The 25,190-nt window shown below is 42.1% G+C and overlaps 1 protein-coding gene across 35 annotated transcripts in view; it reads left to right on the top strand.

Moving 5' to 3' along the window:
• shot (dystonin-like protein short stop) overlaps positions 1-25,190 on the top strand; it is a 236,492-nt gene that overhangs the window by 25,395 nt on the left and 185,907 nt on the right. For 20 of the 35 annotated variants that reach the window (XM_072297428.1, XM_072297421.1, XM_072297431.1 and 17 more), the window contains exons 2-3: positions 7,983-8,278; positions 16,952-17,013. In XM_072297428.1, coding sequence (XP_072153529.1) covers positions 8,128-8,278; positions 16,952-17,013 — 213 coding nt within the window. In that variant the 5' untranslated portion in view covers positions 7,983-8,127. Of the gene's footprint in view, positions 1-25; positions 1,817-7,982; positions 8,279-13,988; positions 14,205-16,951; positions 17,014-25,190 lie in introns of those variants that run through there. The other 15 variants (XM_072297436.1, XM_072297427.1, XM_072297425.1 and 12 more) reach the window with 5 other exon arrangements.

Below are 25,190 nucleotides of genomic sequence, written 5' to 3'. Positions count from 1 at the left end.
TCTCTTCACCTCTTGCTTTTTCCATGCGAGAAATATGCATCCACTTCCTCGCACTCGACCTCAGGTCATGTTTTTCAATTTGGAGGTTATGTTGTTTTCAATGTGCTGTTCGATTTTGTTGTGTTTTTTGATTAGCTTTCTTTGAGCTTGCTCCTTACTTATAATTACAATGAAAGCTGTTTACTTAGTATCACCGGACAATGAGAACAGCATAACTCCAAATTGACCTAAACATGACAAAACAAAATACAACTCCCTACCTCTCCAAAAACTTGTGTTGGTGGTATTCCCCAAGAATTCCACAACAAAAACAAGAAACCAGCAGAATCATGGATAAAGCACCTTAGGAGAAACTTAATTTATGAGAAAAAAAACATTTAACCATTTGAGAAAAATTATTAAATACATCTCCAGGGGTAGGATAATAAAGAACTTGAAACTTATTTCCTCTGTCTCTCTTACTTGAAGCGTTGTAGGAAGAAAGAAAACTTAGTAGTTCAAAATTTCCTAAGTTTTTCATGCTTTAGCATTCCAGGTTTATGATTATGTTAATGTAGTTACTCAAGAAAGGTAGAATTATTTTGAGTAAAGAATCTGAATCGAACTGTAGGTAAATTTGAACTAAAAGTAACTGATGCCTCATTTTCACCTACCTGCCTCTGCCCAGTCTTTACTCTCATACAAGTTTAACCCTTATCGTGCTGTAGAATGATGATCCAAATTGTGACTGTATGGAGAGTTTGTTTTACAGGAACTACTTGCACTTTTAATCTTCCTGAATAGTTTGTCATAACGCCAAATTGCTCAACCTTTCAAGAGATTGTTGACATTTTGGCAATGGTTCAAGAATCTTTTCACTGTTTTGCACAAAGGAATAGTACAGTCTGTGGGTTACTTTCATCGCACCCCTTCCTACTTTACTGCTAAGTTGAATATCTCTAAAAATATATTTCCAATCCAGTTATTAAATTTTCAAAAATAGGTATATATTTTCTGTATTGGTTCAATGAAAAGTTTGCCAATAAAGTCATTTCACATTCTCAAAGAAAATGTTTCTAAGTATTGTTCGAAACAAATGTTTCTCAAAGAAATTAAGTAGTATTCTTTCTTTTAAATATTACTTATTAACGAGCCGAATCATACCTGTTAGTCTGTAATGGAACGGAAAGGGGAGTTAAGGACTATTTCAATGGACTTGTTTTGCCCTCAACACCTGGATTTTTTTTATGCAGTCTTGTTAAACTGAGGGATTGAAACAACACCTTGCAGCAATATGAGTGATTTATTTCATAGTTATCACAGGTCAGTCATTTTATCAGGTGGGCAGTAAGGCAAGAGAGCTACTGGGCTTGCACTTTTTAAGGTCATCTGCTAGAAAAAGAGAGCATGATCATGGAGTTCACTCGACCACTGAGAAAATGGGAATGAAGTGAAACGGCCTCCCAATGAAAGTAAGTGTGGCTAGTGTGAGGAATTGATGGTGGCTACAGGTTGTCTCCCACATAGTCGTCTTCCTACTCATATCAGGGTGACTCGTGAGCTTGGCTCTGCCAGCCAGTGGCATGCTCCTATATCAATGGGCCATTACTTTGTCTCTATCTCCAATCTGTTGTTGATTCAATAGATTGACTCGGCTCAGCTTGAGCTATCCCAAGGTGAGGAGTGGCCTTGAAACTTTAGTTTTCCAGTATAGTTCGTCTCCGTGCCTAGTTCATTCCTGGTCTCGCATCAGTCAACATCCTTAGTTCACTTACCTCCCAGTGAAAGGTTATCAGTAGTGTCAACATCATTTTTGTGGCTCAGCAGTGTTGTTTTGGTTATTACCTACCGCAGTTTTTTCTGTCTTTCTTTTTTTCTACGTTTTCCTCAGAGTTTCCTCTGGTTTCCTCCAAACTGTTTTGGTTCCATAATCCTTTTCCTCTTAATCTACCTCACAAATCAAACATTTTTCCACTTAGAATTAATTTTTTCATAAGAATGGGTGATAGCCAGAGGTGTTTAAATGCATATCAATGTTGCAAATTTTCACCTAACATTGTATTTATTTTCTCTAGAATGGTTGGAACTTCCCTTTGAATTTATCGTGAATTTTTTTGGTGATTTGAAGCAAATTCCCTAAAATTTGCTGAATATAACATGCATCTGTTTATCAATGAAGGAATATTTTTTTCGAATGAAACTTTGCAATAATGCAATTCAGTCAAGCTACCCTGGCTCTCACTTCTTCATTTCAATTATCAGCAGTAAGTAAAATCCGTAGTGTATTGTGTTAGTAAAAAATTCTGTAAGTAAAAGGAATTGAATTAGCCGAAAGCTCTTCTGTACAGTTGTTTTCCCGTTGGGCACTTGGAGACTGATGTGTTATCCCTGCAACCATGAGGGAATACGCTCAGCTTTAGAATATTTAGTTACTATCTCAGAAAGTCCTATATTTTTTATTCCTTCACACTAAATTTTCGTCTTGATCATGAATCTATTGTAGGTATCAAACCCAAATTCTTAATTTTGACGGTTTCCTCTTCAGATTGATTTGCAAGTCCAGCATCACCCCTTTTTCTCTTAGAAAATTAAGCTATGGCATCAACCTTTCGCAATATCCCTCAAATGCTTTTGCCTCTCCAAAATTTTGGGGGAACTCCTCAAGAGAGATCCTAAATTTTTCATTTCAAATAACAACTCATGATACGTTGTTGGAAAAGAAATTTTTGGCCTAAAGCTCAGGTTAACCAAATTGACCGATAGTTAATACAATTGCATCCGGTTTACTAATTAATTGACTGTTTTTCAGGCTGTTATGACGAAAGAACCTGCGCTTTCCTCATGTCCGTCACTCATTCAAGCATCGTTGTATAGTGTTACAGCCTTATTTTTCGCGGATTTTATTTTTGATTTTAAAAACCAGTATCGATCATCAACGATTCACCGAGCGGCGGAATCCCTACAAAACATGAGCGGCCAAATCCCCATACGATATCGTGCTTGGGCGGCGGAACCTGAAGAATCCAATCCCAGAACCGAACCCTCGCACCTTCACGTCCCGCGCCGTTTCGTGTTCAAGCAGCGTTATTTAGACAATTATTTCCTTGCTATTTTATCGCGTGTCAATAGTAGTTTCTCCTCCCCCCTCCCATCTTCTATAAGCCCTTGCTCTCAGCCAAAAACAGGTCGAATACTCGAATATTTCTCGAGGCACTTCTCTGTTCTGTTGGTTTCTCGGCTTACTACGATTTAATGATTAATGCCTTGAAAGCTCTCTTTTTGCAGAGAGAGTTACGAAAATTGCCTAACTTCAATAATTGCCTGAAACTTTGCAACGCTGTAACGGAATTTGTTATCATCCGATCTTGATCATCTTGGACTCGTTTTTAATGGAAATTTTATGTACTTTAATTTGGAAAATAACTACTTTTGCCGTAATTTCCATAATATACGAGTTATTTTCGGTTTTTTTTTGCCGAAAAACGCAAATTTCGGCCATTTTTTTTCAAGATGGCGGCTTTGGCTCGCCTCAGATCTTTTCGCAAATAAAATTCGGATTCAGCGATGAAAAATACAAAAGAATAGTATATCAGAAAGTTTCCTCAGAAATTGTCTCTACTTAGTTCCTATATGTGCTCTATTGACTGGACTAATCGTGCTTGGGCGGCGGAACCTGAAGAATCCAATCCCAGAACCGAACCCTCGCACCTTCACGTCCCGCGCCGTTTCGTGTTCAAGCAGCGTTATTTAGACAATTATTTCCTTGCTATTTTATCGCGTGTCAATAGTAGTTTCTCCTCCCCCCTCCCATCTTCTATAAGCCCTTGCTCTCAGCCAAAAACAGGTCGAATACTCGAATATTTCTCGAGGCACTTCTCTGTTCTGTTGGTTTCTCGGCAGAAGTGAGAAGACCCCATTTCATTTTCCATCGGACATACTCCGTCTGAGAATTCCGCCGTATTCTTGAATAGATTTCTTTATGTTTCATTATTTTATACCTTTTAAAAAAACTTAACGCGACAGGCTTATGGTGGAGGAGGGGGGTCTGGGGCTGGGGGGACCCGCCTTCCTCCCTAGTGCCCATGGCCTCCCCTAGAAAATGTGATCATATGTACCCGCGCATAGGTAACAGGTATCTGAGGAAGATAGGTATTGCGTACTCGACTGTCTAGCAATTTCTGCTTTCCAGAGAACCAGAAATCTACGGGCTTTTACAAAAATTATCCCTACAATGTATCAATCAATCCCGAAAATCCCCCCAAAACACATTGTGTTCGTCAAGGATTTGAGGCGCCTCATGAGGTTATGCTGTACAGCATCAACTCGTAGCTTCAGCATCAATGCCGTATGCCCAGGTAGCGGCCGTTCGGGCATACGGCTCCGAGCCTGATGCGCTCAACCTGCCGGCCGCCGGCTTCGGGCATTGAAGCCCGATGCTGGAGAGCCGACCGAGCCAGCCTCAAGCGCTGATGCTGAGGTTTGATGCTGGCTCATGGGCCTCAGCGGGCCTCAGCCTCTGCGGCCGGACCGTCGGCTTGCGGCCCGATACGGCCTTAATTTTCGGACCCGCCACCCAGCTTAATTACCGACGGGGCTGTCCCAGAAGACCGCGACCCTCGGACTCGGCGATGAATTCGCGGAACACCCCTTTGTTTACGTTTCCCATCGGCGCGGTGGCCCACGCCGGGGCGCTGGCGTCCGACGCGTCTGCTAATTGAGGCCGCTAATTTTGATGCTGGACTCAGCATCAAAACTGATGCAGCATCAGAAAAGGAGCCGGGAGTCGGCTTCACCAGGTGAAGCCGCCTCAACGGCATATGCGCTCCCCCGGCGCACTGATCGAAGCGGCATGAAAGTCCGCGCCGGGCCTCCGCCTCGCGCGCCGATGCGGCTCCGTTTATGATGCTCCCTCAAACCTCAGCTCTAAATCCCTGGTCAAGAGGATACCCTCACGGTCTTAGCTAAGGGGTGTCTTGGGGGATGCCCTCCCCAGTAGACTGGTGGCCTCTCCACCCCCCCCCCCCCAAAAAAAAGAGGAGTGATCGTATTTAATTTCTCACCATCAGTGGACACTCTTCTAGGAGTAAATGGGCCCCCGCTCCTGCCCCCCAAGTTTTGCCCAAATTCGCTCAAGTATGGAGATATTTGATAAGAGATGATAGAACCGCCACTACTTACTCGAAGGCTAATTTTGGAAGTGATAAGGGTCAGATAAGTTTTACACGTGTGCATAATATCGAATCCCCCTCTAGTTAAAGCCGGATCGTTTGAATGAAAACAAACAATTGGACTACACTTCGCAAATAGAACTTACATTTTCTGGTTCATCGGCGGAAACACTTACGTGCATAGGACAACTAACGGTAAATACGTTGTTTCTAAACCGAGCCATAAACTGTAGCTCCTAACTGCAAAATGTAGTCTTAATTCCGCTTTTCACCCATGACTTTGCGCACACTCTTGAATAGTAACTCGCGCCTCTTAACCAAGGATACATCTTTCAGCAAGGTCCCGCACAAAATCAAAATTCAGCTCATGATTCGGAGTCAATTTCCGATCGCCATCTATCGCCTAAAATTAGCCTTTAATTGATGCTTTTCGGACGCAATTCTGATCTGTTTGGTGGCTTTCATGGCGTGAAAAGTGCGAGAAAATGTTACGTACATCCGCATCCCCCTCTCAGCGGCGTAAATATTTGATCGCGGCGGGAGCATTCCTCAGATTAACGACGCCGCGAATTCAGTGCGAGGCTCTAATGTGAGCTCCTGGTTTTGGAGTCTTGAAAAGCAATTAAAGTTAGTGCAGCGCTTTATGGCCACGCCGCGCCGGTTAGGTAGTGTCAGAGACATGTTTAGCTTTGAATCGGTCGATCTGGATGGAGCCTCGATTTAAAGAGACATTTTCATCGCCAGATTTCACCCTCTGACCATACCAACCTTCCCGGCGGGTTTTTTCCCTCCGGCTTGGCTTTTGGTGCACTTTGAAAATCAGCTTACGCCTAGTTTTGTGTGTAGATTAGTGTAAGTCCTCACTCTCGCCTGAACCCCGCTCAACTAAAATATACACTGGGAAAAAAAACACATTGGATCTAGAGTCCAGACTCTTGAAAACATTGACAAGAAAAAATACTCTTGATTCAATCGGATTTTTGCTTGAATCAAAACGAAATCCGCTTAAATTAAGAGGCTTGGTTCTTGATTTAACCTAGATTCTGATTGAATCAAGAGTACTTTTTCTTGTCGATGTTTTTAAGAGTCTGGACTCTAGATCCAATGTGTTTTTTTTTCCAGTGTAGCCTTATGGGATTTGATTGGGATTCGGTGCTAAGGCATTTTTTCTGTCACCGCTCTGCTCCAAAATTAATTAATTTATCCACTCAGGTGGTCGTCTGTGTTGTCGCGGTTGTAAAAAAGTAGATAAATGAAATAGAATTTGAACTCTTTCCTCCTATTTTGGAGAAAACCCTTTCCTCCCCCTATCCATAGAACCAAGAGAAAATTGAGAGGAAACTCCCACTTTAATCTGGAAATGTTTGCTTGGAAACGCAGATATATCAAGTAATATAAAGAATCTTGACCTCCAGAAAACATGCAGTAATGCAAGAAAATTGGATTTTGCGTGTACGATCCGAGAGCGATTTTGCAACACAGTTGACGGGTTGTTTAGTTGTGTAGCCCCTGTTTCCAATGAGAGGAGCGCATTGTGTAGGGATGTTTTCCCGCAACGCCCCCGTCCCCGAGGAAGTGTTTAATTGCAGTTAATGTTTTGACCCTGGTCCGTATTCGGTTTTATCGCAGACAGGTTTGTCTGCAATCCTCGTGAGCGTCTTAAATACAAAGTTGAACAACGGAAATAGATCCGAGAGGCAATCATAGGTAAACTCAAAATAGGCTCCAGCGGAGCTTGTGCGCTGCTTGCAATAGATCCTGTCTTGAAGAGTAACCTTCGAAGAGCGATATCGGACTCCATTTTTTAACCTGTCGCTGCAAGGCAAGGTGTTTCAGAAGGTATTACGATTTAAGGAGAAATATGGGAATTTTCGATATACTTCATTATTCGATTGAATTCAACTTTTCTAATAGAGTGGAAATGTGGAATCTCGTCAACAGACTAACAGGATACTCGACTTAATTTGTGCCAGTTCGTATATCAATAAACCAGTATAAATACTACAAATAGAAATTAAATAATAAAAAAATCGAAAATATTCATGACAAAAATAAATTTCTGCACACGAAATACTAAAATTGACAAAATAATAACTGCCCCTCGCCCTGATAGCTAGGAACCGGAGGTACTCTGCTGAAAATTCTGCACTGGAGTCCATTGAACGCCCAAAAACCCTGAGTGATAAAATGCGGAGCTGAATCTATTCGCTTTATAGTGTGACTTACACTATTACGGAGCGGATCTACTTCCGTTTTTTCCGGAGTGTCATTCGCTTTTATCAGTGGCGTGGCGTGCTTTGCGATGTATCGAATGATCTGCCTTTTAAAATGTCTTTGCTTTTAAACCTATGGAAATGGATCGATAAACAGGGTGTTCGCAGCGGACACCTTAATAATCGATTCATTACACTGAGAAAAAAACTTCGTGCGTGGGACCCGAAGTTTAGGTCATATGGATCTCTGAAGTTCTCGGATCCGTAATCCGGAAACTTCAGAGATCCATATGACCTAAACCTCGGGTCCCATGCACAAGGTTTTTTTCTCCGTGTACCATAGGTTTAAATTACATATCAATCGATATATCGCAATTCCCTTCACGTCACTGGCTTTTATAGTGCTAATTTCACTCCACATCCATATCACTCGGGGGTTTTGGGCGCTAAGTAGACCCCCGTACCGAATTCCCTCCCTCGATTTTCAACAGTGTAGGCTTCCTTGTCCCCGAGAAACGAACTTTACGAAAGCTAAGGTTTACCGCACTCCACTGTATCGTCCTTCCTCTCTCCTCCCTCTTTCCTCCCACCTTTCCACTCACCTTAACGATGGTTTTTGCAGAGGAAAAGTTCGTCTCAAAATGGCGTAGGTCGTAAACGAAGTGAACGGAATCTGTGACGATCGCTTTAAGCGAAGCGCGTGAAAAGAGTGCGCGTGTACTAATCAGTGCGAAGTGGCCCGAAGATCGTGGAGATCGCAGTGAAGAATGTCGTCGACGCAGTCGTACTACAAGGATCGACTGGGCTTCGACCCCAACGAGCCCGTCGATACGACGCCTTTCGACAAGTCCAAGCAAGGCTACGAGGACAACCTGGTCAAATTCAAAGGTTTGTGGGAATTCTTTGCCGATACTATAGGTACGAAATATTGTTCTAAGCACGACGATTGCCGTGTGACGTGTGGAGCCTGCCATGACGCCTGCCGTGTTCCTTGTGTGTTCTTTTAATGCCGATCATCGAAGGACCAGTAGAAATAACGTCTTCTTCGAAGGTTTTCAGAACGTCCCAAACGGGTTGCCCAGTCGCAGTGCTCCCATTCCATGACCGTCAAAAGTTCCGGGTTTCTTTTTAGATTTTTTCCAAAGTTCCGAGAAAGTTCCGGAAAGTGCAAAAGATCCAGAACATTTCGGGAATTTCAAAAAGTTCTGGGGCAAATTCAGGAAAATCTCAAAAGTTCCGGAATTCGGAACTAGTTCCGGGAAATGGGAGCACTGCCCAGTGGGACCGTCAAAATTATCCCAAATAGCAAGTCTTCAGAGGGTGATAAGTTCTAGCAAATCCATGGAACATTTGGAAATCCAAAAAAAGGAGGGGTATCGATAAGGGCCATCTTCGGCTCCACCCTGTCTGTAGCTGAATCCCTCGCCTTGATTTTCTGTTCATTGAAAGGTCTATATTTTACAGAATGCGTCATGATTTAGTCATTCTTGGTCTTTTTTCAGGATTAATAAGTGTTTAAGCATGGATCCAAAAGGCCGATTTTGGCGAAAAATGCGGATTGTCTGGCATTCGATCGCAAACCTGCTGCTTAACCCGCATTTCTCGCCGAAATCGGGCTTCTGACCCATGATGTTAAGGTCAGCATTAGACCCGTAAAAATACCGAAAATGACCAAATCATGATGAAAAAATCGTCGCCAAATGTGCTGAGCGACTTGATTTAAATAAGTTTTTTGTTTTTCTTGTGAGTGGGGAATTCAAATCCCGCATCCAACGTTAACTAAAAACGTTAATATCATAGTTAGGAGTTGATTTCAGTAATTTTCATTGCACGAATTGTGTTCTACGTCAAATAAGAATACTTAAATTCCCACCTTGTCTAGTAGTGGCCCATTATGCATGACTATTTTCCGGGAACTTTGCGAAAAGGGAAATTGGAGGAGAGTCTTTTCACATCAGAGTTTCCAAAAATTCAAGTAAATGGGTGAAGAAACAGAAATAATTTTTGCGACCTTTTATTTATTTTTCATTTCATGGAATCAGCAGGAAGTGAAATAACTTACCTCTCATTTGGGCCTCAGAGAGAATGAACTCGAGGCATTGTGTGTTACAGCGTTTTACTAATATATTATGACTAATTATTTAACCTCGGTTTTTGTAAATTTTGCCGCGTTTGCGTTTTCGTAATTTTGTGGTTGAGTAATATGATTAACTTTTCTAGCATGGTGCTTTCGTCCTTATTTTGTTTAGTAACACAACCAGATTGAATCAGTTGTTTTCAAAAGGGAACAGGTCCATTCCTCGATGAGTTACAAAGTTAGCATGTGCTTTTACGCAAGCCAAGGCCCATGCAAAAATGGACTTATTCCCTTTTGAAAACAACTGATTCACTTATCGATTCGTATTCGTCAGTTGCACTAAATGTCGGTCCGTTTTTCTTGATTTTATCCAACTCTATTCTGGACCTTTTCCTGTTCTTTTGGAAAATAAGGGGGGAAAGCATGGAGTACATAGAGTCGTAATGTGAATGAGAGACCTGGGAGCGTGCTCTGGACGACGAGTTTCGAGCCCAGTGTGCGCCGAGCTTCGGTCACTTTTTCGATACATTTTCGATCCAAAATAGCGATATAGAATACTGTCGTGCTGAAGGAAGAATGCCATATGGACATTCGAGAGTTGCCAAATTTCCTTCAATAAAATGTTTATTTTTGAGCAAATTTATGAATATTTTCTCCTGAAATTTTCAGGCACTTTGGGTGAAATTGCGAATAAAATTATCTGAAAAAGTGGAAGAAAAATATTCATAAGTTTATCGGGAAAGCCGTGTTTTATCAAAGGCAATTTGGCAACGCCTGAAGGTTCATACGGCGTTCTTCCTTAGCACGGCAGAATATGTGGTGATTCCTATCCTTTTTGTTTACATCGGATGGCCGGGTCCCCGTATATCGCAAACAATCGATTATGTATCGAAAAGTGACCCAGCGTGACTCAGGGGCCTCGGAATTCAGGACCTGGAAAATGCTTAAAAGTGGTCCCAGCACTCCCACTCACATTACGACTCTATGTACTCTATGGCCTTGTCTCCACGGGAAGTTTTTAAGGGATTTGTCCCAAGTTCGAATCGCAGGGATGAAACTTCTGGGATTTTTCGCAGTTACCGTCTCCACGGGACGAGGCTCATACGGTCCTGCGACTAGTTTGCGCGGGGAGATAAATTAGATAAAGTCGAGTATTCAACCGAGATTAAAATAACAATTGCACTCAATTGACAATTAGACACATTATTTTAACCAAGCAAACATGAACCATTGAAGTAATCAACAAAATATCCCACAATTCGTTTTCACTTCTTTTTCCTCTCTCAGTGGGTCCTAGGGGTACAAGAACCATATACTTGGTACTGCGAACAATGTTGATTAACTCAATATTTCTCCCAACTTCGTGAGTGGGATTTTTCGCTGGGACAAATCCCGTGAAACGGCCAGTGGAGACAAGACCTAAGGGGGAGGAACGCTAAACGTTTTGTAATTCATCATGGGAAGGGAAAGGGGGGTCCAAAGGCTTGCGTAACTACGTTACGGCGCGCTGTGCAAGGGAGGAGAGGAAATCTAATAAGTTAGATCAACGCGTTACATCGTACTAATACGCCATGGTCCCTAGAACGGGGGAAACCCGGGATTCATGAGGGAATGAAAATTTACAGGAAAAATCGGGGAATCTGCTCCAGAAACCGGGAATCTCTTCTTCTACCGCTTAGAGATCATTTCATTTTCAAACTTGGCGGTCTAATCTGACCGAGCGCTGTTATTGACTTCTTGAATGACACATTTGAAGCTTCAAATCATCAACAGAATGGAGAAGCTTTCGTTGATCAGATGAACTTATAAACATCAGAAACGCTATTGGAATCAAAATTTTGAATGTGCGCCAAAGAAATGGCTGACAGATGAATTTAAATCGGTATTCATATATGGAACTCTGGAGAATTATATTCTTTTACTCCAGAAAATCCGGGAAGTGGGAGAAAACTTCGGTTTCTTATCAGGGATGAGCCCCTGAAAATCAGGGAAAATCAGGGAATGAGCCTGGTCAAAATTCCAGACACCATGTATTACGCTTGTTGCTCCCCTTAGCACTGATTGTTGACTATTTATTTTTTTGGGGGGGTTTTTGAACATGCGCTCAGTTTTTGCCATTCCAAGGAAGTTTTCTCGTTACCATAGGCTGTATTCACGACATATTCCGGCGTATGGAGCGGAAGTCGGGCGTCGCGTCGAAGGGGCAAACTGAGCTGGGTGACGCGCGGCGCTGTTGAGCGTGTGCCGAAGCGTTGTTGTATCGCTGCATGGTACGTTAGGCATTTCCTTATCACCTGGATTTGCGGCGTTATCAGCGCTGGGCCCGGTAGTGGGACTGCTCCGTTGTTCGCTCGTTCTCCGAGGCGTGTCCTCTACTCCTCTGCCTTGTCTCGCGGTCCCGCCGCCGCCTAGTCTTCCCGGCCCCATCCCAGCCCCGGAGCCCTGACACACTGCCATGCCATGGATAGCTCTGCCTCTTGGAATTATCTTCCAGTGCGTAGTACAACGTTTCTCACTCCTCGCCTTGTTCTTGCCCAACCCGCGGCTCTTCTGCCTGAATCGACGGCCGGCCGTGTGCCGTCTTCATCCATGAATATCGAGCTCTTGGTTCAAACCAAAACAAACTAACGTAACCTCATGTGCGACTTCTTCATCAGTCAATGGAGGATTTGCATGCGTCTGAAATTTTGTAAATTCCATGTTTAAAATGAAACTGCTGAGAAAACTGAGCACGAGGATATTCTTGGTTTCTAAATTGAATAATTAACCGAGGAAATATAACAGAACAACCCAATTTGTCAAAATACATGTATTTAAATAGAAAATGGCGCCAGATAACGTCACAAGGCGGCACATTTTCTCACTTTTAAATCTATTTCTCTACGATTTCCCATTTCAGAAAATTTTTTTGAAAAATACTGCGAACTCAGCTTATTAAGCACTCTCAGATGAAGCAATAAAATTAGTGTGTGCAAATTCTCCATTGTGTTAATTTATTAAAATTTAGTAATTGACAGGTCATAAATCAATTAAAGACTCATTAAATACGAAAACTTTCGATTGGAAAAAAACCTGGACGCATTGCAAAGAAAGTATCTAGTTTCTAATGCGGGGTTTTTAAATCCCCGGAAATTTCGTGGGAATATAAATGCACAGAAATAAATATTTTACCTACTGGGGAAAATCTGGCAACGTTCGAATGCTGTTGTAGCGTTCTTCCTTAGCACTGCATCGCGGTGTTGCCGCCTACGGCAAGAAATACGTACGAGCCCGATATCTTCCGAAAGTGAACAGAATATAAATAACTTGTTGGCAGTTGTTGGACCACCAGAGCATCGGTTCTGTTGTAGTGTCAGCTCACGTCGGCGTCGCGGCGCCGACGACACAAGTTCGTTCGCCTCTTATCTCGATCGAGGATTATCCTATCACTTTCAGCGCCTACTCGCAATGTGCTATGGCTGTGCGGAAAACATTGTTAGGGACCTGAAAAAATAATTTTGCCCAAAATGTGGAGATCTGAAAACGGCAATAGCCTCACACAGGGTGAACGAGCCGTCCCGCAGCACTCATGCAACTTTTGAACGAATGGAAATAGACTCTTTAAATGTTGACTGTGCCCATGAGCTACAGGAAACTGTTTCTGGGACCTCTCAAAAATTTGGAGGGGCCAACCCGAGGGAGACAACGGCGGCACGAGCCCTAACTTTTTTCTTCTTTTTTCCCCTCTTTTTTTCTCTTTTTTTTCTTTTTTTTTAATGACAAAATCCCACTTGTAACGCATCATCAATAAGAACGTAAAACAATGCGGAATTCGGTTCATATTGAATGTCTCCATCTATCACCATTTCAAAATGACGACTTATTAAAGTTTTTCAAAATGCAACTTTATCGGGCCACCATCCTCGATCATTGACAGTTGTTAGCGACCTCTGGGTTTTCGCTGAAAAATTTAGTTTTTTTACTGTTCGTAATGACATATCCTTGACTAAAATAACATTTAGGAAGGCTAGTCCTAAGTCGATTTTTTCGACGACCGTCATTGCGTATTTCTGCATTGGAACAGAATAAAAAGCGATTTTTGTAAAGCAAAAATCAAATGCCGCTATTACTAAAATTTGGTTGGGGAACGTGCATCAGAATTTTGAATTCGCACCTTGTCTAGTGATCCATTTCCTCCAAGGCTTATTATTTCTCTTACAAGGGAACCGAGTGGAATGCCTCTCTGATTTTGGCTGATTCTTTAGTCAAGAAATAAATCTCGGGAGGAAATTAAGGCAATGTCCAGTGTAGTAAGGCTACTCAGTTCCTCTGTTGCCAAGTTTTCATTTAAAACACTCTACTGTCACTATCAGTGGCCACCGTGTGATTATCATCCAGACAGCGTCAAGAATTTTGCATATTTTTTTTACGGTAGGAGGTTACGCTGGACAACGGGTGGGTAACGAGGTGTTATTATTTGCATTCGGGGATTAGGATGCCTTACTGAGATTAGATAACATTGAAGAGGATCGCAGGAATCCTGTCCGAAGTCACGCGTTGATCTGGTCGTCGACAAGTCTCACGTCATCACGGCCACAAAAGCTTAACTATACCAAAACGGGAATCTTATTTTCGGTTTTGCGTCGTCGGTAGCCCGCGATGATTCCGTCTCGTCCGAAGTTGCATTCGCGGTGGCAGTGACAGTGGTTTGGTTTTGTGATCTCCAGATGGAATTTCATTCGGGCTATAAATTTTTCCAGTCGCGAGGGCCGAAATCGCACCTAGGATGTGAGTAGCTATCGCTTTAATGTTTTTTTCCCTTTTTTTTTTCCACCAAATCTAACCATCTACCATTTAGACTAGATCTGGTTGATCTGATGATCATTTCGATCCCTCTACCTTTTCGTACGACGTACTCGACGTTTAGGGATCTAAATCGGAAATTTCTCGTCCTGGGAACGAGGAACACTCTCGGAAAAGTTCCCGGCAATCCCTCGGTCAAAGTCAGTTTCTCGGGAAACTTAAATACACACGTACACACTCACATCATGGCCGGATTTACCTACTTGCCGCCCTCTTCTCATTCATTTTGAAACATCAACAAAAACCATCAAGTGAACGTGCCGGAGGGAGAAGGGTGCATAAGACGCGTTCACTCGTGTTGGACACATTTTTTGCGTAAGCCCTATCAACACTACTAGCAAAAGTTCACGGAACTTCGCGCGAAAGTTAAGTTCCGTAAACATATCTCTGTGTGGACAAGGCCTTCCATTTACATGAAATGAACGAAAATATTATGAAAGAACCAACATAAATGTGGTTTAATAATTTTAACTTCCGCCGTCGTGCCGCGCTGACCACACTGTATTTGGCGCAATGCGTGAAGTATTCATGTAGTCTTGTAGGCGCTGTGCGTTTCACGCCGCGCCGACCGCTGTTGACCGTACTGTGTTTGACGCAATGCGTGAAGTATTCATGCAGTCTCGTAGGCGCTAATATGTGTTACATGCCGACCGCCGCGCCCCGACGAGGGCTTCTCCTTTTCATCTCAAGTCCTCGTCATCATTTCTCTTTGCGCCGCGCATTACGCAGGCCAAATTACGTGTTTGGTTTCTCTCTTAACTCAACTAATTAAAGGTGCGCAGTCTTTTGTATCACCGAAATACGACGAAATTAGAAATTAATGAACTCTCAGGAAATGAGAGATTTTGTCACCTTTTCTTGTTTGTAATTTTTTTCTGAATCAGATTTTTTTGTACCTGCATTTAAAAAGATTGCAAAATTTGCCGCCCCCTAATTTTGCCGCCATGGGCCGCGGCCCATGTGGCCACCCCCTTAATCCGACCCTGACTCACATGGTATTTATCTACACTTTGAAGAGCCTTTGGGAACATCCCCGGGAAATTTACCGTTCCCGGCCCTTGACTTTCCCGGGAAACTTTTGGTCCTACCTTCACCGCGGCGCTGAAATTTTTAACATTTCAGAGACTGAAACGTCTTTCCAGACTCACTTACCCCTGCTATAACATAGCAACGGACCAGTTGCGTAGTTTTTCCTTTTTTTATTCATTTTTTTCCATTCTTTTTTAGGGAAAAATACTTCTCCAGAAAGTACCTAAAAATCAAAACAGTTGCATTTTCTCATTTTTTCTTTAATCAAATAGCTGAGAAAACGACTCTCAAAGTCACCAAAAATCTAGCCGCATTTCCAATGGAAAAATGATCGCGCCAACAGACTTCGCGTTGTCACATAAAGAATCGACTGCTGCGTATCCCCTTTCACCTGGGTTTATTTGTTTACTTACTTTCCGGTCGCAAATGTAACGAGGCGTAATGTACACGAACTGTGCTCGTGATAGCATGATTGATTGAAGGTTTGAAGTTTAAAGTTGAGAATTTTTGCGGGCTTTTTTCCCCATATGAAACCCTCTGCGCGTGACCAGTGGCGTGGCGTGTTTTACGATATATCGATTGATCTGCCGTTTTAAACCTATGAAAAATGATCGATAAACAGGGTGTTCGCAACGAACACCTTAATAATCGATCTTTTACCATGGCTTCAAATGGGGAGATATCGATAATCGATCATACACGCCTCGCCACTGCGTGTGACGTAAATCGCACGGCAGACGCTGGATCCATTGTGGTTAAAACCCTATGGTGTTACAAGCTTCAAGCCAATGAGAAACGTGCGTTGTGTTACCGTAACTATTAGCTTCGGTTTTTTAAAAATATTTACCTTTTTTTCTCTTTTTTAAAAATGAAATAATTTTTTTGTAATTTGAATCGCACAGCGGTCATGTTACATTGGATTCACGGTGTTAGAAACCACGAGTGTTGACTTCGTAATAACGTCTTAAGCTTTAGGTTTATGAGTAACGTCCTTTCTGTTACTGCAACTTGAAACCTCTTTTGTTCTCAGTCAAACATGCTGATTTGAGCTATTTTGAACCCGAAAACGCGTTTCTCGCTACAATTTACGCTGAATACTTATTTTTCCAGGCAGTTCCTAGAATGTGTATCAGCCCTATTCAGAGCACGTACACTTGAAAAAAAAACTCCGGCCGTGGAAGCCGTACTTACGGGCTATACAGACATACCGTCCGAGCTCCGGGCTCAGAGGCCGAAAGTTCCGGGCGTAGGACCCGGAGCAATTGAAGCTACGGCTCCAGCACCCAGAACTTTCGGCCTCTGAGCCCGGAACGGACGGTATGTCTCTGTATGCCCGTAACTTTTTTTTCAATGTAGGGCCCATCGCTGTCTCTCTAACATTCGTCGTTTGCATCTTTAGATCATGGTAGCAATCCTAATTGTTGCAAATCTAAAATGATGCATTTTATCGTGCTTAACAGTGATACAGCGCTGAAGGCTGAAAACTTTTGCCAATCATGGGCTTCTGTCAGGCAGCAGATAATTAAACCAAGGCAATTTTTGATTATAATCTGTGTGGTCATATTAGCGGTTATAAATTTATTTAGTCACGATTTTTCCGTAACCTGGTCATTAATCTTTGCCTTTGTTTCCCTTTGTTGCAGATGAGCGCGACGCCATCCAAAAGAAGACATTCACCAAATGGGTGAACAAACATCTGAAAAAGGTAAGCTAGCTTCTTCCTAAATTCATATTCCCAACGGATTATCGATATTTCTCCATTTGAAGCTATGGTAAAGAATCGATTATCATGATGTTTGTTGCAAACACCCTGTATTTCGATCCTTTTCCTTAGGTTTAAATGGCAGATCGATCGATAAATCGCAAAGCACGCCACGCTACTGATTCCAAATACATTTGCCCTCATTCGATTTAAATGTAGGAAAACGTGGATAAGCCGAATACTTCCAAATTCAACTCAAGATTGAGGGAATAAGATCGTTTTTGTCTTAGTCGATTCAATATTTCCGTTCTCGAATAAATCATCAAGTCCACGCGAGTCAAATCGGGTATCAAACCAATTTTGGCAGGATATAGAAGTAGAACTTACTAATTTTCCGTGGGTGCCAATTTATTTTCGACAAGTTTACGAGCTCTGTGTAAAAGGCCGGACAAGGATGGCACATGAAGAGCTGCTTCGCCAGACGTCTTCATAACAATGGCGCTGAAATGAGGGAGGAAAAAAAGGAGAAAAAAGTTGAAAATTAAACGATGAGTCTATGTACCGGGGCTCCCCGGTAACCCTGGTAAAAATTGGCGATAAGAGCTGCGTTTCAAAATACCATAGGAATTCTTATAGCCGGCTAAAGAAGGCTACAGAAAATCATATAGCTGGCTGTAGAATGCGGAGAAAATCATACGGCCGGGCCGTACGAAGCGATAAAAAATTATGCAGCCGGGCTATAGTTCCTATCGCCGGGCTTTACACTTTACCGCCTGGCTGTTGCTTTTTCGCCATCGATTATAAAAGGCTATAAGAAATTGTGTAGAAATTCGTGTGCTTTGGAAATCATTAAGTTTGATACGGAACCACCTTAATATTTACAAAACACACATTATATTTTCCTTTAATACATATTTTTTTTTCATCAATTAAAATGAGAATAATCCATACAGGATGTGCAAAAAGTTCAAAATCATGAGTTGAATAACGCTGACTCCGCCAGATTAAATATTAGAGCCTAACACAAAGCGGAGCGGCGACGCACTGGCGCCTACAAACCTAACAGGGATACTTCACGCATTGCGCAACGCGTGAAGTATCCCTGTTAGGTTTGTAGGCGCCAATGCGCGTTTCGCGCTGGCTGCCCGCCTGCCGCGCCGCAGCGTGCCACGGCGCTTGAAGCAACTATTTCACACCAGAGGTATTGCACAGTATCATACGAAACTGAAGGCGCTCTAATATATTAGTAATGGCAGGCATCCATCAAAAGTACGGAGCTTTCCTCGCAAAATAAATCAAGATACTACGGCCCAAAAAGAGAGCAGTATTCCAAAAACTCACTAAGTCCTAGCATCCGTAATTAGTAACGTTTAGCATACACTTTATCGCCTGGCTGTTGCTTAGTTGCCATCGGCTATAAAAGGCTATAAGAAATTGTGTAGCCGGCTATAGAAGCTATTGGAAATCTTACAGCCAGCTGTAGGTCTATGGTATTTTGGAACACAGATTCTACTGCCAATTTTTACCAGGGAAACTCGAGACTTATCGCAGGGCTAGACGAGAAATGTCACCGATTTAGGCCTCTCCGATGATCCGTTATGATTCCTGAAAGTATGGATGGAAAAGCTCTTGCGGCCATTTCCTATGGAAAATGGGACAGCCTCTTTCGAGGAAATTCCGAGATTAGCTAGATTCTGGGAAAAGTTCCGATTGTTTGAAAGTTCCGAATTTCGGAATTAATTCCGGGAAATGGCAGCACTGGAGGGAATAAAATCTAAGAACCTTCCTTATCATCGCGTCCCAGTCAAAAAATCTGGGAAGCTCAACTTGCTAGGTAGGTCGTTGACTTGACCTTGTCGTAAATTCGATACTGCCGGACAAGTTGGGCAACTCCGAATGTGCGTGTAAGCAAGGTAATTAGCTGCTCTATGTTAATGAAATCATTCGGGGAAGGCTGAGCACAGAACACTCGGACTAGGACGCCGGCCGCGAGGGAACCACGCCACGCATGATTGCAGCAGTGCATTTTTCTAATGGGGCGCATTGTTCAGCGAACTGACACCGGCAGAGGGCGCTGATGCGCTATTGTTTGTTGGCGACCGTCGCAAACACAATTTATTAGCATCCCCGTAGAAAGTTTTCAACGCGTTGTATTGACACGTAGTGATTATCTCTGAATGTACGATTTTTTGTAAGGAGATATCTACCGCAGGAAGGCCGTAGATGTTCGGATGATGTTAAATATGTCATAGAAATTATTGAAAAAAAAAGAAGAAAAAAACGGATCTCGATGCGGTTCAAAGATGATGTAATTTGACCACTAGACAGGTGTAGAATGTAACTTCCCCCAAGCGTATTTATACGTTTTCATTAAGAGATCACGCAGAACGAGTTGAACGTATCGAAAACTCCCAAAACTACAACGCTTGGTGAAAAAAGTAACGTTTGTAGTTTATATTCGAATCAATCAAAAAGCCTTGCAGGTCAGATTGGCCAAATCATGGATCGAGGGAATAAGGCAGGAATTGGAGAGATGCGATCTGCCAAAGGAGCTCTGGCAAGATCGCTGTCAGTGGCGGTTGGGTGCCGCAGAGCGCACAGAAGCGCTATAAGAGCGACTTATTAGTAAAAGAAGGGTCAGATTAGTCAGCTCAACGACAAATCACCCATAAACATTTTTTTATGCTGAGCATGCATTTGTTTAATTTTACCACTCAAAAGTAAAGTCTTTCTAGTCGGCTGCATCTTTCAGTATGCAGAGGATACCAGCGTCTTTTTAGTATGCAGCATGATCGATTACTGTGCTTTTAACATCAATGGCACCAATTCGTTCAATCGTACCTATTCTCATCGGCACCGGGGCAGCACTCGAATAAGAAATTCTTCAACCAACATCAAATATTTTTAACAATTCGCTTTGATAAGCTACCGCTTTGTAAGTAGGCACATCCTCTTCTGCTACCTTCGATGGCAATCCACTCATTATCTCAAGTTCAAAACGTGTACCACTGACGAAGTAAGTATTTACCTTAAACGTGATGACAGACCATCGAGATTTTCATTGAATGAGTAACGCCCTTTTTTTCGAGCCCCAGTGTAATTTCTCGGAAAGTACGCGTCAATGAAATCATTCGAAGTATCCTAATACGCCGAGTTGGACTTGGAGAATTTACATATTTGTTCCTGACGACTAGGGAAATGCGCGCAGATAAAGAATGCGCTAATCCTCTTTCGACCTGGTTTTAATTGATTTTTTGCTCCCTCTCTTCTCTCTCTCTCTCCTCCGTGTCTCCCCCCCCCCTCTATTCCAAAGTATCGAAGTATCTTAGTAGCCTATCCCCTCTATCGCTCCCTCTCTCTCGTGCTCTTCATTAACCAAGGTTATTATGATCAAATCCAGGCACAACTGGACGGTACTTGCTTAGCGAATATGGAAGGACGGCAACAGATCGATTTTTAGAATGGTCATAAATTAAGATGTCTTGCGGGATCCGTACTGTGCGCCCCCTCCCCCTTTTCTTCGTGAGCGACTTTTACTTATTTGGTGATACTTTAAAGCAGTATCTTGGATTTTGCAAAAAATGTATCAAAGAGCCATTAAGTTGAATTCTCACTGTTTCTGGCGTGATCGAACTGGCGTGCATTCTTTACCTTTGTCAAAAATCTCGGCGGATTTTTTATTTTTGGCCGAAAAAAAAGCACGATAGCCTCCGCACATGAGCCTAAAGATTCATTCTAAACCAAAAAATTGGCGAAATCTAGAGAAATTAAAGCAAACCTCTGTTCGGAAAAAAACTCGGATTCGATACAGTTATCGATTTCTGTGTAATAGTTTAAAAAACTATTTCAATGGGAACATATCATTTTTTTTAAAACAGGGAGGAGCACGGAAGACGAGGTTCGACCCCCCCCCCCCCCCCCTTCGGCTCACATAATATGTAAACGACCTCTCCGGCTACTCAGAGCAAATTTTCATCACCTATGGCTTGGATCACTCTCTATTTTCACTGATTAATAGCCTGTGACGCTGAATGTCTTAAAATATATTAACTAACTAACTAACTATTTTCACTGAAAAGCCTTCCTCTCCGTGCAGTTTTTGCCATGAGCAAGTTGTTAGTTTGTCACAATGTCACGGCGGTGTGCGGAGCGATATAATCCGCTATTTAAGTAAAACTGGTGTTCGCAGAGGTAGCGATTGCAATCCCTCATGTCGTTCCATTCAGTCTTCATCCGCGGTCGGCGACTACTTTTATTGCCTCTCCGTCTGTCCGTAATGGCATTCTTACATTCTGACTCCGCTCTGCAGTGAACGGTGACTTTATGACTAGCCCATCCTCCGGGTCCACACAGTTAAAAATTTCCGTGTTTATAGTTACTGTGGGTTCCTTTTTTTTGGGGGGGGGGGGGATCAACCAAAAGGACCTGGTTCATCAACCAAAGTTTTGGTTAAATCGGCTAAAACCGCGGTAGATTACTCCGAGACACCTGGGAATGAAAGAAATGTTCTCATTACCTTATTCAGGGAATTTTAACAAGTCAGGGAAAACCAGGAAATGTCAGGGAAAATGACGAAAGTGTCAGGAGAAAACAGTTAAGGCACCCTTATTTGCTCTTTAGAATGGGTATAACGTTTCGAACAACAAATTCGCCTGAAAACTATTTCAAATTATGTCTTTTTAACCATCTGACATATCCTCAACTGTCAAGGGAATTTTACCAAAATAAGTGAAGGGAAATCCAGTTTCTAAACTCAGTGGCAATCCTGAATGCTCATGATGTAAATAATCTTGTTTCTCTCGATGTCACCCATAGATTGAGACTTGTGAGTGGCTAGCGAGTGCATTGGATTACCACCAATGTGGTCGAGGTTCGATTCTGGCGACTCGCACCTCTTTCAATGAGGTTGCGCATTTTCAAACGCATCCCCAAAGATCTGGGCAATACAATCCAAAGAAAAACTAACCAAAAAATACTGACCGCACACTCAGGTTTCTTTGTGTTCTACTTCTCGTGTTAACACGAAATGCCTGTTACTTTTTCTTTCTTTGCACGGCCTCAGCTTTGAGGGAAACTTGACACAAAAAACAAAAAGCTCGATCATCGTGTTTCTTGCTAGAATTTTCTTGAGGGATAGCACTTGAAAAGCAAATCCTCAGAGTAACATTTTAGATTGAGAAGTCATAATTAAAAGAACAAAAAGAAAAAAGAAGGGAAGAAAAAAGGTGGAATTTTAACCTTTTTCCTCTTCTTACTTCGTCTATTTCTTCGAATCTTAAATATCTTATGAAATGGGGAGAGGCGGAGTGGGAGTTTGGGGTTGCGTGACTTAAGGGAGGCTGGAGTCCTCGAATGGATGATCCCTGACGCAGGGCAGTCGTTTCCTTGCCGCTCCGTAAAATAACTTGACGTTGAGGTGCTGAAGTGGGAGAGCCAGCCGGGAATTAAAGGAAGGTCTAGGACGTATCAAAAGTGCTAAGAGCTATTCTGAAGACACTAGTGGTAACCAATGAGCGTATGCGCGTCAGTTAAGTACCTGCGTCATCGCGGCATTCATGAGCGCTATACTGTGACCAGCCTCTTGCCCCTCTTCAGCAGCGGTGTTGCACCTGTCGAGAGAGTACTATAAATTGCATATACCCAGCGTTTATGACGTATCACTTTTCTTTCCCCGTCTTTTTTAAAAAAATTTTAAACAATTCCTCCCCCCCCCCTTTTTTTTAATTTAAAAGGACGTTTCTTCCTATAACAAAATATATTGTAGTGCTTCTATTTTTTGCACATAGATAAAATATAGCATTTGATTCGATATGCTCTACATCGTCCCCTTTCGGCCAAAGTATCACAAGCGCCGTATGCAGTGTTTAAAAATTTCCGCCGTCATTTTATTTTTTTACAGAGAAATTTTTCAACGGAGCTGTCCGAAAATTTCACTGAATTTTCTTTGTGCTGTCGATAAAATTTAGTGAAACTTTAGAACCGATTCAACCAACAGTTCCTCTGTAAAAGAATAAAGTGGCGGTGGCAATTTTAAAATGTCGCATGGCGCTTGTCATACTTTGGCCGGAAGGTGACGACACCAAGTAAGGATATTTCTTTTTTTGTGCACCTGCAAAATTCATAAAGTGGTTAGGATTACACAAAGGCGTAGAATGTCAAAAATAAAGAAAAGAAAGAGAAACAACACGTAGTATGACGCAGTGTAAGAGGATAAACTTTAAAGGGAACGTGCACAATGAGAGAATTTGATATCTCTGCTCTCGTAAAAGGTAAAGGAGCTTTCAGGAATATTAAGTGTGACTCGGAATCTCAGCAGTTTTAGCCTAGACTAAATGACCTATTCGAGTGCTCTAAATAATTGATTGATGATTTTGACCTATTTAATTGTGAGTTTTTCTAAAGTAACTCCTCATTTGCCTCCGGAGTGCAAGGTTTTTGGAAAAAATAACAAACAAAGTGATGACAGTAGCGTTTACCCAGCCGATATTTTTAGGTTATAAGAAGTAATCCCCCTCCCTCCTTTTCGTTAAAAAACGGAGCAAAAAAGAAAAACGGGCCCAGCTGGGGTTTAAAACAATTGAAGGAAGTTTTTTTAACTAGATGAACTATTTAACTAACTATGAACTAATTAACACTACGAAATGGCCCAAACTACATGTAACAATGTGGTGAAATGGTACTGGGTCCACACCATTTCCCGGGGGGAAAAAAGCCTAAAAAATCTAAAAAATGTTCAATTAGGTACAGTTAAAAATGGTCACACAGAACTTTAAAATTTTTGACTTTAATTGAAACATTTTTGGAACTTTTTGGCTTTGCTTACCCCGTAAATCTGTCAATATACTATCCTTTTTTTTCTCCGTTTCTTCTCTTAATTATCTCCGTCCTTGGAAGGGGGCATATGGCCAAGCCTTCCTCCCTTCTGTCCCGGATCCACCTTTGGATTTAACAAAAGTATGGCGTGAGGCCCTCTCGATGTTTCAAAAATGATGCAAGAATAATGCACGAGCAGGCAGCTTGCCGGAGGCCGGCGGTCGGTAGTGTACAGCCGGAGATGCTGAATCATTCACTAAGTAGCTGCGATTCTAACGTCTCAGTATTCAGTCGGGGGTGGGATACCGGCTTTGGACCTCTGATTGTGAACGTCATATTGAAAGGAAATGATCTCGTCAACACTCTGCAGGACGTTTTCTCATGTAATAGAGCCTTCGATCGAGCAACACTGAAAAAAATTCTCGGCGTTTTTACCAAGACCCGTTGGTACCTTTATCACCTCACTTTTTTTTTACCAATTATTGGTAATTTTACCAAGGCAGACTGGTAAGCTTACCTAAAAACCGGTATTTTTACTGTTTTTTTTCAGGTAAGAATACAACTTTTATTGGTAATCAATTCCCGGTAACTATGCCATTTTATCTCGGTAATTCTACCACAGTCGATAAAAAATATTGGCGTTTTTACCGGGGTCCAGTAAAATTACCGAGAAAGTCAATAATTTTACCGAGATTTCTCGGTAAAATTACCAATTCCATAAATGGTAATTTTACCAAGAAAAAACTGGGATCAAATAGAACCCTGAATTCTTGGTAATTTTACCCTTTTCTTAGTAAATACACCGAGATTTTTTTTTCAGTGAATGATCGAGGATTCAACGCAACTCAACACTTGTTTCACTCTAAAAAAAAAAACGCGCTGAAAATTTAGTCCTCTTAACAAATTCTAGTTTTTATGAAAGTCTACATCATTCGCTAACTGAAAATCAGAATTTAATCAGCTCGTTTAGACTAAAGTACCTGTATAGCGAGAGTATGGACAGCTCGCTTCATGGAGGGCTTAGGGCCCAAAACTGTAGCCAACTTTTCCACACGAAATATCCGAACCCGAGTCGTTACCAACCTTCACTTCCAGATCAGAAACTTGCAAAATGGAAGATAATGAAGAAGAACCTATTTTCTCCTTGTTAATCATATCATTGTAACTAGATTAAAAATCGCGAATGGACCCTGATTATTAGTTATCATTTTCTCTTCGCTCAAAAAGTTTTAAAAATGCAATATTGTGTGCGCGCAACTTCGGGTAATTTGAATTCATACGTTGGCTGCCCTTCAGCACCCTAACTTTATTCGCGGAGGCTTCGGTGAAGGCCTGATGGATTTTCGAAGTTTCACAGCTGTGTGTAC

This window comes from Bemisia tabaci, chromosome 2 (assembly GCF_918797505.1).
Source record: "Bemisia tabaci chromosome 2, PGI_BMITA_v3".
Taxonomy (NCBI): Eukaryota; Metazoa; Arthropoda; class Insecta; order Hemiptera; family Aleyrodidae; genus Bemisia; species Bemisia tabaci.
Note: the sequence above shows the minus strand (reverse complement) of the source record. Positions and strands in the feature narration are given on the sequence as shown.